This window comes from Corylus avellana, chromosome ca3 (genome assembly GCF_901000735.1).
Source record: "Corylus avellana chromosome ca3, CavTom2PMs-1.0".
NCBI classification, from domain to species: domain Eukaryota; kingdom Viridiplantae; phylum Streptophyta; class Magnoliopsida; order Fagales; family Betulaceae; genus Corylus; species Corylus avellana.
The window spans coordinates 31,899,672-31,912,577 of record NC_081543.1 but is presented as its reverse complement, the minus strand read 5'-3'; the positions used below and the strand labels follow the sequence as shown (position 1 = coordinate 31,912,577).

General features: G+C 35.4%; 1 protein-coding gene across 1 annotated transcript; it reads right to left on the bottom strand.

Moving 5' to 3' along the window:
- Positions 1-462: 462 nt before the first annotated feature.
- LOC132176052 (zinc finger BED domain-containing protein RICESLEEPER 1-like) lies at positions 463-10,843 on the bottom strand. The gene is made up of 4 exons (XM_059588164.1): positions 10,626-10,843; positions 1,307-3,304; positions 993-1,058; positions 463-889 (listed from the first exon to the last, which is right to left on the bottom strand). Exons 2-3 carry the CDS (start codon positions 3,276-3,278, stop codon positions 1,003-1,005), a joined length of 2,028 nt encoding a protein of 675 aa, XP_059444147.1. The 5' UTR covers positions 3,279-3,304; positions 10,626-10,843; the 3' UTR covers positions 463-889; positions 993-1,002.
- Between the last annotated feature and the right edge of the window lie 2,063 nt (positions 10,844-12,906).

Below are 12,906 nucleotides of genomic sequence, written 5' to 3'. Positions count from 1 at the left end.
TTTTTCGACAACAAATGAGCCTATGAAAATCCTAGCCAGTCCAAATAAAACCCCTTAGCACTCTAAAATTCACCTTACTAAAATCAAAAGCTTTGAACGAATAGTGTCTATTCGGTATTAGCAACTAATCTTTGTTGTCGCTAATAATATACGATCTATCAAGTCCCTAAGCTCTAAATTTTTTTACTTTTTTGCGACAAAAATTTTGGTCGCTATTAATAGATTTTTAGTGATGAGAACTCTTATCATCACGAATGAATTCTCTCAACCAATCACTTGCAAAGAGTATGTGACAACTGTTTTTCGTCGCTAGAAATGTTTTAACAACAATTTTTTTATCCTTTAATTAAGATAGTTTTTCGTCACTAAAACCACCTTTCTCGTACTGAAAAGGAGGAAGTACAAGTTAAAAAGGGTTTCCACACTCCACATTCTTCAGGCAAAAGATCCTTGTTTTTTGGGTACTGTTTTGGTTATCAAGTTCCTGATATCTTAAAAAAGCCCAAGAATCTAACAGGAAAAATCCCCTACTCCTACAAGAAAAAACCCTAAAAGCAAGAACCGGCACCTGATGATGTATGGGAGGACACTGAACACGTCCTCAATGTCCACGGCATCATCAACGGTGGAGCAGCTTTTCTTTGAAGAGAGAAAGAGAGTGAAGGTCCCTCTAATACAAGCATAATTGTCTGCATCTCATTGTTCTCCTAAAATATACATTGCTTCTTGATCAATACTCCAGATGATAAGAAATTTACCTAACTGTGACATATGAACATGCAGAAGAAGTAGGGGTATAATTAACAACACTACAGCAGCTTCTAGAATAAGGCCTTGTGTGTAAAAAAACCAATCAGACGGCATCATACGAGCCGATGGATCCATCAACCTTGCAAGACAACGCGATCAAATGAAAAATAAGACAAATCACATATATATAATTAACACCACAAGAATTGGATATTTTGATGACAAAACCAATAGAAACATACCCTAGGCAAATTAATTTGATTCAATGAGAAGGGGTAGGGCAGAAAGGCTCGAGGATGGATTGAAATCTGATACAGATGAGTGAAAAATAATTAGAAATATATTACCAATTAGAATGGATCAAAGAAATGTTACGTGTACTTTCAAGTCTTACTTTTTAATGTGGAAGTAACATCACCATTAATGTGAAATATACAAATTAACTCATCTAAAATTTAATAGTGATTTTCACTGTTACATCAAAGACTAAGCACTTCGAAGTACATATAACATTTCTCAAATTCAAATATTCATGGTAAAAATATGGTGCACATACCTCTTGACTCCATCCGCATCCAATCTTGTGTGCATATCAGAGCCTGTAGAGTATCAGCATTCAGTGAACTTCTACAATTATCAAGCACTCTACCTCCAGTGCTAAATGCCAACTCTGGTGCAACAGTGGACATAGGCGTTCCTAGAACATCACGTGCCATCATTGACAAAATGGGGTACCTTGGCATATGAACTTTCCACCAATTTAATATATTGAAATCACAATTACGAGGAAACACCGGTTCTTCTAAATATTTGTCCAAGTCTGATATTGCATTTTGACTCAGAGAAGTCTCGTGAAGAAATTTGTCAAAGCCCCTTAGTCTATCCCTGGTGTCATTACTAGTACTTGGTAAGCTGCTACCAGGCAAAGCTGAGCCTTGATCAACCATCGTTGAGCAGATAGAGTATGCATTGAAGAGTTCCTTTATACCATCAGACACTTCTTTGATACGATCCAAAGCGGTACTGCCATAAATCTGAGAGTAGTAGTATTCCACTAACTTCATTTTGAATCGCGGATCTAAGATCACTGCTACTGCCAAAGCCAAACTGCACTTGCTCCAATATTTATCAAATTTAGCTTTCATCTTCAATGCCATGGAACTAAGAAAATTATCTGGGCTTTTGCACCATTCTATTAATTGAATGTGAACATCACAAATCTCAGGAAAATACATATTTGCAGTTGGGCATTTGTTGCTAGAAAAGACATTAGTGATTTCAACAAAAAGTTTTAAGTAACGAGTAACAGAACTGACCCATTCCCATTCTGTATCAGTTAGAGCTGATGTGTAGGAAGGATCCTGCTCTTGCAAGAGAGAAAATGCACCCCTGTACTCTAAAGCCGTTTCAAGCATGAGATACGATGAGTTCCATCGAATTGGACAATCAAGAAGCAAGTTCTTCTTGCTGTTGATTCCATCTTGTTGGGCAATCTCATTAAACTTTCCTTGTATAACTTGTGAACTTCTAACATATTTGATACTTCCTCGAACCTTTTGGGTCACCTCTCGCAATGCTTCCATAGCATCTTGAACAATTGAAGTTAAAACATGTGCAGCAGATCGCACATCAAATAACTGACCATTACTCAAAAGAGGCCTTTTCTGTGAGATCTGTTCTTTAATTCTTTTGACAATGTCATCATCTGTGGAACAATCATCAAATGTCAAGGCAAACAACTTACAGTCAACATCCCAGTCCATCAAACACTTGTTAATCACTTCAGAAAGCATGTCTTCAGTATGAGATGAATCAAGTGTGAGGAAATTCAGAATTTTCTTCTGCAATTTCCAATCCTCATCAATATAATGTGCTGTCAAACACAAATACTCAAGGTTTTCTGGCGAAGACCACATTTCAACACAAAGGTTAATTCTTCCATGCAATTTACTTATCGTCTCATACACTTTCAGTTTCTCCTTCCCATAAATTTCCATACAAGCTTGCTCAACAGCACCATTGGGCACAACCTCAAACATCGGCTGAAGATTCTTGACAAACACTTTGAATCCAACGTGGTCAACCATGGCCAATGGGTAACCATGTAATATAATCATGCGAGCAAGATCGAGCCGACTCCTCTCCTGATCAAACTTGCTACTTCCAAGGTTAACAATTTCATCCTTTTTCTGATCCTGCTCAAACTTCAAAATTGTTGGCTTAATATAGTCATCTTTTCTCTGGCCTTCATCGAAACTGATACTTGTGAGGCTAAGGGAAGTATCTTTTTTTCTTCTCTTTGCTGCAAGTAGTTGAGACACATCAATAGTGGATGATCTTTTCAAACATCGCATTAAGTGGTTTCTCAGATGTGTTGTTCCACTATTACTTGATCCACTGAGTTTCTTGTTACAATGTATACAAACAGCATAACAAATGTCAGCCTTTCTGACCCTCTCAAAGTGATTCCAGACAACAGATGTTAACCTCTTTGGTTTCTTAACAGCTGAGTCATTTGCTATTTCCATTGCATAAGCTTCAAATTTACAAAGGTCTGAAATGAAGAAAAATCGATCCAAATAAGCATAAAAGCCTAGCACAAAAATCCTACGAATCTCCAATATTGATAACACAACAAAGCCACAACATTCATGAAAAACCATCAATTACTCTAAATATGAACTCATCATTAGATCATCAAATATCTACAAGTCATTCAGAAATTTAACAGAGGTCTCTTAACATCCAAATAAAATGTCAGACTGTTATATTTGAAATGAATGCAGGAGGTTGAGCCACCCAAATTACTATAACAAAAATTGAATATTAGAATTCTATATTTCAAAGAGATGCAAGAAGGGAGAACCATCCAAATTGCTCTATAATATCACTTTAAAAGGAATTACAAGTGTAAGCAAAGAAAATGAGTAAATTCCAGTAGGAAATGACGTCTCAGGAGCAAACCAAAAACCAAACCACCTGCCAGTTTGCTCCGTAATAATCCTCACAGACATTTCACCAAACTACAAAATTAAGTTTGATAATCTTTATTGACAAATTTGAATACATACTGTTGGGTTTGAGAATCAGTTACAGTTCCAGTAAGATTTTTGCCCAAATTAGCAGCTAAAAACCTTTCACTATCTCCTCCATAGTACACAAAGTTTCCAACTTTGCTTCCGTTGGACACGCCTTTTACTCAATTGTTGCAAAACTTAGTTCCTTCCTAATCTTGAGAAAAGGCCTTGGACCTGAAATCTAAATCCAAAATAGTTACATCATGGACTAAGATAAAAAATTTCAGCAATAGTCTTGTATGAAAATGCTAGTGCGTCGTCCAGGAGAAGGAAGGGCAGGATTATAGTGTCATAGTCTTTTGTGAAGGAATGAGGGTGTTTGGTTAGTGGGCTTTGCGTTGGTGTGTTTGTTTGAGGGTTTTTGGGTGGTTGTTTGGTTTTTTTGGGTGGGTGTGCTGGGGTTTTGCTTTGGGCTCGCTTTGGCCCCCTTTGTATACTTCGTGTGTAATTAGGGGCGCTTCTCGCTTTTCTCTTTCTTTAATAAAACTTCTTATTACTTATCAAAAAAAATAGTATTGTATGAAGACTGTTGCTATGATACCAAACTGATGTACAACCTATCAGGCAACACCTGTTTGTGCACTTGTGGCGGGTTTAGGGTTGGGAGAATTGTGGATCAAGGGTTTAGAATTCTAGAAGAAAAGGTTAGGTTCTGTAGATTGAATTATGGCTTGAAAATATTGAAATTTGATGGATGAAAGAAGCTGAACATTAGGGAAAAACACTTGCTAGAATTTTCTGGTAGGAATGAAGGATTGTGCTTTAAAGGATGCTTATAAAGACAATTTACTATCTGAAAGGTTCGAAAATTGTAAGGTTTTATTGTTTCAAAGGGTAATTAGAGACAAGATCGGATTTGGGGTTCTAAATAAGGAAATAACTAGAAAATTTTGTTGATGTTCAGGGGATCAATTAACAATACCCATGAACACAACCCTTGAACAGTAAGTATTAGTGTGCGTTGGAGAAGAAGATGAAAAAGAGAGAGAACACACTCCAACATGCCTAGATACTCAAATTGTGACATCACATAAAGTTAGTTCTACATTGGAAAGATGAATTACCCACATTGAGTGAGTGAATTATAAAGATGCTTATAGGCGCCATTTTCTATATTAGTTCCTTACTAGGTGAGACTGAGCTTTATGAGTGATCCTAGGGAACTCTAACTGCAATTTGACTAGTCATTTTAAAGTGATAGCACTTTCCCTGAGTCGTTATAAATGGTATCAAAGCAATCTAATAACACTATATGGTGCTGAGACACTCTATGACATAGATCCTGATGAGGACGTAAATGATTTGAATGGGGGAGACTGTGACACTCCAGAAATTAGTCACACATTGGGAAGATGAATTGCCCATATTGAGTGGGTAGATTATAAAGATGTTCATGGATGCTATGTCCCATATTGGTTCCTTAATAAATGAGATTAGACTTTATAAGTAATTCTAGGAAACTCCAATTGCAACTTAACTAGTTATTTTGGAGTAATAGCGTAAATGTGACTAGCGCTTTCCTTAAGTCATTATACAATTTTTTTTTGATAAGTGTCATTATACAAATACTCTCTATTCCATTAATAGAAGTCTAAGTTCGTTGAATACAATGAAACATATGCATATCAACTCTTTCTTACTTTACTTAATAGGACTAGGGTTCCTAATTTCACTATTGAAAAGAAAAAGACCTGATAAAACCCAACAAAAGACTAACACGGACTTGAAAATAAACCCAAAACAATTGGAAACTTCTACACAACTTAATTACCAAAATACCCTTAATTTACCAGGATTACAAAAAATTACAGATCTACCTCTCATTACCAAACAAACCATAATTTATAAAATAAAACCCAAATTAATGACTGATTCACCCTAGGCTCCTAATATCGACCTTTATAACCATATAAAATCCACCTTCATTGTGGGGTCGCGCGCAAGTTGTGGGAGGTCATCTTCTCTCGCTTTAACTTGAGTTGGGTTATGCCTAGAAGTGTCATGGAGATGTTTGCCAGTTGGTGGGCTGGAGGTAGAACTAGTAGTGCGGTGGTTTGGAAGATGGCCCCCTTGTGTCTCCTATGGTGCCTTTGGAAGGAAAGGAATGCGAGATGCTTTGAGGATTTGTCGAGGAACCTAGAGGACCTTATTCACTTCTTTTTGTACACTTTATTCACTTGGACAGCAGGATGGCTTGCTCCTTTAGTGATTGATTTTTCTGATTTTCTCTTTATGTTCTCTTCTTCTTTCTCCCCTACTTAGTCGCTCTCTTGTATACTTCCTGTGTACTAGGGTTGCGCCCCTCTGCGCTCTTAATGCATTATTACTTATCAAAAAAAAAAATCCATCTTAATCCAATGCTATACATGAATCCTACACATGAAAAGTTTTAAGTTGCCAGAACAGAAAACTACTTTAACCACAGCAACTTGATCTTTCTTCAATGGCTGCATCAATTTAGTTGCTCATGGGCACAATAAAAGTAATAAACATATTCTCAGTGTGGGGGGAAAAAGATCTAGAGCAAACCAAATATGGTCATAAGAAACTACAGGTGAGGCAAGAGGGTTAAGATCCAAAACTTATGGCACACTAAACCAACATAAACAATTCCAAAAAGTCACAGAATAAATGAAAAACATTAAGTTTTTTTTTTTTTTTTTTTTGGGAACTAAACTAAATTCTTTTGAAATAAATTTGGAACATTTTCAATTTTCGCAAATCTTTGTGCGAGAACCAAATATTCTCAAGACTAGTGTTAGATGGTGTTTCATTAGATGATAACATTCTAATACCCGTTGGAATAATGCTTCACCTGACTTTAATTTCACTTGTTTTTTATTTATTAACATTTTTATTTATCCTCCATTACTTCTATAATGATATGTCTAGAGTTGGCATACATCAGATCTCTTACTTTCTACTTCTCAGCCATTTCAACTGAATAATTAAATAAAATCTTAGTTTAGAAATCCCATTTGGAATGAACAACGACACATTTAAAGACTCAAATTATAACATTGTTATGATAAAAATTTTAAAGAAAAGTACAGAAACTTTTTTAAAAAGAAAAATGGTAAATCAAAATGATACAAATCAAGTGTATTGGGCTTATCACTTGTACATTGTATCATTATAATGTAGAGTACCCTAGGATATGCATGTGACATGATGCAATACACCAACAGTTAAGATACACCTATAAGATATATATCAAAAAAGTCAAAACATGAATAATATCAATATCATAAGAACATCTCGTTTATCATAAACAGTTGATGTTTTACTTTAATGAACCACAAACATAAAACCAAATTAAATGTAAGAATCTAGACCAAAAGAGATGGATATAGAACAACCCAATTATCCAAGCGCATTACGCATGCCCTTATTTCATTAAAGTCAAACAACAAGAAAATTAGATAAATCAACCCATCCTCACAATAATACTATGAGAAACTTGACAGTCGATCTTTCATGTAAATTATAAATAAAATTTTTTTTTTTTAAAAAAAAAAAAACATAATCACAAAAAATTAAGAATATTAACTGGAAACATTTCATCAAGCACAAGTAATCCCAAGCAGCAAGAACTAAGAAAAATTGCAATTACAGCCCCAACTCCTCTCCCACTCCTCCCTCCCCACAAAAGAAAAAAAAAAAGGGAAAAAGAAGGAAGAGAGTCTACACTCTAAAGGCATCATTTCACATGCATCAAGAATTGAAAATGTAGCTCCCAATCAACCAAAACCCAATATGCATGCTTGCTTGTGATCATCCACAGCATATTGAACTAATTTGCTACAGAACTATTATAAAACGGATGCAAACTTCAACAAAAAAACTTCAACTTTTTACTGAGCAATGCCGTTGGAGGCCTATGGTAGACGGTATTTCCTTTGATTCCATATTGGAGGATGATGCTAGTTGGTTGGAGAGAGACTTTGAAGAGGATGAGGTCAGAAAGGTAGCGTTCAAGATGAATGACCATAAGGCGCCGGGCCCCGATGGGTTTTCTATGACTTTCTTCCAAACTTGCTGGGAGGTTGTAAGGGAGGATAGTATGAAGGTGCAGGAGGGTTGTTCAAGAAGAGCCTCGATGCTTCTTTCATTTCACTTATTCTGAAGGTTCTCGGTGCTATCAATCTCAAAGACTTCTGGCTGATTAGCCTTGTGGGAGGTATCTACAAAATCATAGCCAAGGTTTTAGCAAATAGATTGAAGGTAGTTCTGGATAAGATTATATCCCAGTCGCAAAGTGCTTTTATTAAGGGTAGGCAGATTTTAGATCCTATCTTGATTTCTAATGAATGCCTTGATAGTTGGTTGAGATCTGGGGAGCCACGAGTTATTTGCAAAATGGATCTGGAAAAAGCTTATGATCATGTGAATTGAGATTTCTTGTTATATTTGCTAAGGAGGAGTGGTTTTGGGGGGATTTGGTGTTCTTGTATAGAACATTGCATTTCTTTGGTGTGATTCTCGATTCTGGTCAATGGTTCTCCTAATGGTTTTTTTAGTAGTTCCAGGGGATTGAGACAAGGGGACCCCCTGTCTCCTCTGTTGTTTGTTTTTGTGATGGATGCTTTGAGCAGGATGATTTCAGCGGCAATTAATGGGGGGCTGCTAGAAGGCTTCAAGTGAGGAATGTGGAGCAAGTGGGTATGTTAGCCGGTATTCTAGGGTGTGGGGTTGCCTCTTTGCCAGTAAAGTACCTTGGTATGCTGTTGGGGGCCTCTTATAAGGCTAAGCATATTTGGGATGGAGTTATTGAGAAGCAAGAACATCGGTTGGCCAGTTGAAAAATGTTGTATTAGTCGAAGGGTGGCAAGGTCACACTTATCAAGAGTACTCTCGCTAACTTGCCTACTTATTATTTGTCTCTTTTTCCTATTCCGATTAGCGTTGCTAAGCGCATTGAGAAGCTACAACGTACTTTCTTATGGGGTGGGCTAGGCGAAGAGTTCAAGTACCACTTGGTGAAGTGGTCGAAGGTTTGCACTCTGATTAAGGAAGGCGGGATGGGTATTAGAAACTTAATGGTGTTCAATCGCGCCCTACTAGGGAAATGGTTGTGGCATTATGGATCGGAAAGACCGAAAGAGATGCTTGGTGGAGGGTTGTGGCGGATGCGAAGTTTGGAAGTTTATGGGGAGGGTGGTGCTCTATGGAGCTTGGAGGAATTTTTGGGGTGGGATTATGGAAGAATATTAGGAAAGGGTGGGACACTTTCAAAGGCTTTACTCGTTTTGAGGTGGGGGATGGGACTAGGGTTCGCTTTTGGCATGATTTGTGGTGTGGAGATATGGCTCTGAAGGTAGCTTTCCCTGATTTATTCAGTATTGCTTGTGCAAAGGACGCCTCAGTTGTGGCTCATTTGGAGGTTCTGGGTGGCTCTAATAAGTGGAATGTTAGTTTTTCTAGAGAGGCTCATGATTGGGAGGTGGATGTATTTGCCTCTTTTTTACAAGTGTTGCATTATGCCCGAGTGAGACGAGGGTGTGAAGATAGGTTGTAATGGATCTCCTCCAAAAGAGGTCGTTTCTAGGTTAAGCTTCTCTTTGCTTCCTTGGCATGTACTAAAGGGAGGCGATTCCCATGGAAGAGTGTGTGGCGTACACAAGCTCTTCCGAGGGCGATCTTCTTTGAGTGATCGGCGGCTTTGGACAAAATTTTGACCCTAGACAACCTAAGGAAGCGACATGTGATTGTGACGAACAAATGTTGTATGTGCAAGAGGAGTGAAGAGATGGTGGATCATCTTCTTCTTCATTGTGAGGTAGCTTATGCTTTGTGGAGTGCCTTTTTTGGTCGGTTTGGGTTGTCTTGAGTGATGCCGAGACGGGTTTCCGATTTGTTCGCCTATTGGTGGTCTTCGGGGTAGGAGGGGGAGTGCCGCGGTCTGGAAGATGGTGCCTACTTGCTTTCATACTTTGTGTTTTGAGGACTTGGAGGGGTCCTTGGAAGACATATTATCCTCTTGCTTTCATACTTCGTACCTTAGGACTGTGGCACATGTTTTTTCGGTGTCGATTAGTTATGATAATTTTCTTGTTCGCTTTTCCCTTTCTAGTTAGGTGATCCTACTGTATACTTCCGATGTACTTTGGGGCGCCTTTACGCTTTCAATAAGCTTGGTTATTACTTTAAAAATAAAAAAATAAAAATAAAACTTTAACAAAATTTCCTCCGGCTTCATACATCACCTAAAACTTCAGATTGTCGACAAAAAGTTTAAAAAAGGAAAAACAGAAAAAGCCACAAATTTGGGTCACCAAAATATGATAGTAATTTCAAATTCAGGCTTCCTGATAACCAACCATAGTTTACCATTTCTTAAGTGCAACAAGCGGTCCTTATTGAACCAAAACCAACCTGCTAGCCTGCACTATATCAAACACAGTCATGAAACTAACGGGTCAATTCAACCCATATGGGAGGGACAACCCTCTCATAACTCGAATTAGAACCTCAATTCAAATTATGCTTTTTCCAAGTTGCTAACTTTGAAACAGATTATCCACAACTTTTCATCAACAACAACCAAAACCCAAATTAAAAAATAAAAAATTGCAAATTACAACAAAATCACAAAATAATAATAATAATAATAATTTCAGCTCCAATATCCTCTACAACCAGAAATTCAACACACAATCAAAATTCCAACACGTGGGTCATCTCAAAATATTCCAAGCAAGCATCCAATAACATGAACAAATCTCAAGTGATAGAAAAAAGTTAAAAATGGAAGTAATCGATAAAATAAAAAATAAAAAAATTGTAATTAGGTCTTACAGAGGCTGTTGCAGAAGCTGTGCGTTGAGCTTCAGGGAAAGTCCGATCGGAGGGTCCGGTTGTGTTAGGGTTGGATTGTGAAGGTAACCCTGAAAAGAGACTGAACCCGTTCTTGGTCTGAGAGAAAATGGGTTAGGTCCGATAAGGGTATACCCAGATTGGTTCGGCTTGGTTTGTTGTATGTGAGTTGGGTTTGGTCCTGGACATTGGGTGGGTCAACGCCTTATTTGGATATATTCATATTCAATTGAATCATAGAAGATAAGGTTTGGGTACATGCAATTGGACCCTTTTGAAGTAGTAACCCAAGCTTGGGTCCGATGTCAGCCGTGGGTTGACAAAAGGGTTAGGCTTAAATTTTGTGAATCTTTATTAATTTATTTTATTTTATTTTATTGTAACTTTTAATAATGTTTTTTTTTTTTTTTTTTACATCCATGTTACCCTAATGGACGTGTTTTAAATGGTTTCTTATATTAGAAACTTAAAAAAAAATATTAATTACATAAAACATGTTGCATTTACCAATGTGACATGAATATGATAAATTGATGTGAAGAATAACATTACTCCAAATGTTAGAGGTAGTTCAATAAAATTTTAGGCTTAATGCGATAAGTTTAAATGATTTTTTAATTTAGTTTTTTTCTTTAATTATATTTTTTTGTTTGTGATAATTAAGTTATAAAATAAATAAATGGAAAAAGTGTAAAATTAGTCTATATGGTTTTCCTGACTTGCAATCAATCCACTGCGATATTAAAATAAATTCAAAGGTCCCTTAAGTATACCAAAAAAATAATTAAGTCTTTATAGTCAAATTCTGTTCACTAACTGAACAGATTATGATAGTGTTAAACATTAGAGCCAATAAAATTGTGATACTTTTCTTATTTAAGTAAGTGTCACACTAACAAAATTTGTTAAATTAGTGAATGAAATTTGACTGTAAGGACTAAATTATTTTTTTGACAGGAACCTTTTAATTAATTTTGATACCACATGTAGCTAATTGTAAACCAAGTAAATCACAATGACTGATTATTCCCTAAATAAATTATATGTAACTCAACACAAAATATGTAGTCCATTAAAATTAAATGTCACCCAACAAAGATGAATTTTGCATGTCATTTGGATAAAATTAATAGTAAAAAGTGAGAACGACGATTTTTAAATAAATAAATAATATATGAACTAAAATTTAAAACTAATATTTGTTTATAAAAAATATCACAATTAAATTTATCACCTTAAACCTTAAAATCTAAAAAAATGCTACTTAACATTTTCAAGTATTCATCTTGAAGCATTTTTGTCTATGTGGCGTTTTTTTCTTTCAAAAAAAAAAAAAAAACAAAAACAAAAACAAAATCAAAATCAAAAAGTAAAAAAAATAAAAATAAAAATGTTAAGAAATGAACACTTGAAAATGCTTAATAGCATTTCTCTAAAATTTATAGAGCACTGCTTAATTTATAAGAAATACTATTTATCCATCTTCATTCATAATTTTTTTAAAAATCCGGACGCTAAAAAGGCTTGTTCGGACGGACTACTTATCAGACACATTCAACTTTTCAGTCTTTTAGCTTAGTTTGTCTTTAGGTTTAGGTTTAATTTTTCATAATCATGTGTATCTAAATTCTCCACTAAGGTTGAGGATGAAGCTTTACCGATGAAGAACAACAATACTTTAATTTAAGTTAATTTTATCCGATTTTATGGATTTTAATGTTTCAATTGTTTTACTTCAACTCAATTTATGGAATGATATTCTTGGATATCTTTTGTGATTCAATGATACATATGATGATTTAAGATAATTTAATGTAATTGATTGCTTGGTTTTCTTTGTAAAAAAAAAAAATTTGATATCCCTTATGATTTATTCTACTGATACACTTGATAATTTGATTTAAATTGAATTTCTTTTGTAATTTGTGTAAATAATGGATACATAGGATGATTTTGATTAACTCTTTGAAGCATAGTAAACCTTACATAAGATTTTTATTGTGAGAATTTCAGATAATATTGATGAACATGAAATATGTTGTTATGATTTATTTCATCTTATTTAGTTTATGTTTTATCTTTTATTTTCAAAACCCAAAATCAAATCTTTTTTCGGAACTAGATTATGATTATATTAGTTTAGATATAATTTATTTTTCAAAAATAAAATTTTCCATGGTATCGACCTTGTACTTGCAATCATTTATTGCAAACGATTCGTGCACTTGTGAGTACAATTAAAATTTCACAAACAAGTTTTTAG

Bases quoted from the DNA above. Each gene is read 5' to 3' on its own strand.
- LOC132176052 (XM_059588164.1), bottom strand. From the start codon at position 3,278: ATGGAAATAGCAAATGACTCAGCTGTTAAGAAACCAAAGAGGTTAACA. The intron at 1,059-1,306 runs GTATGTGCACCA...CATCTGTATCAG, and splicing joins GATGCGGATGGAGTCAAGAG to ATTTCAATCCATCCTCGAGC.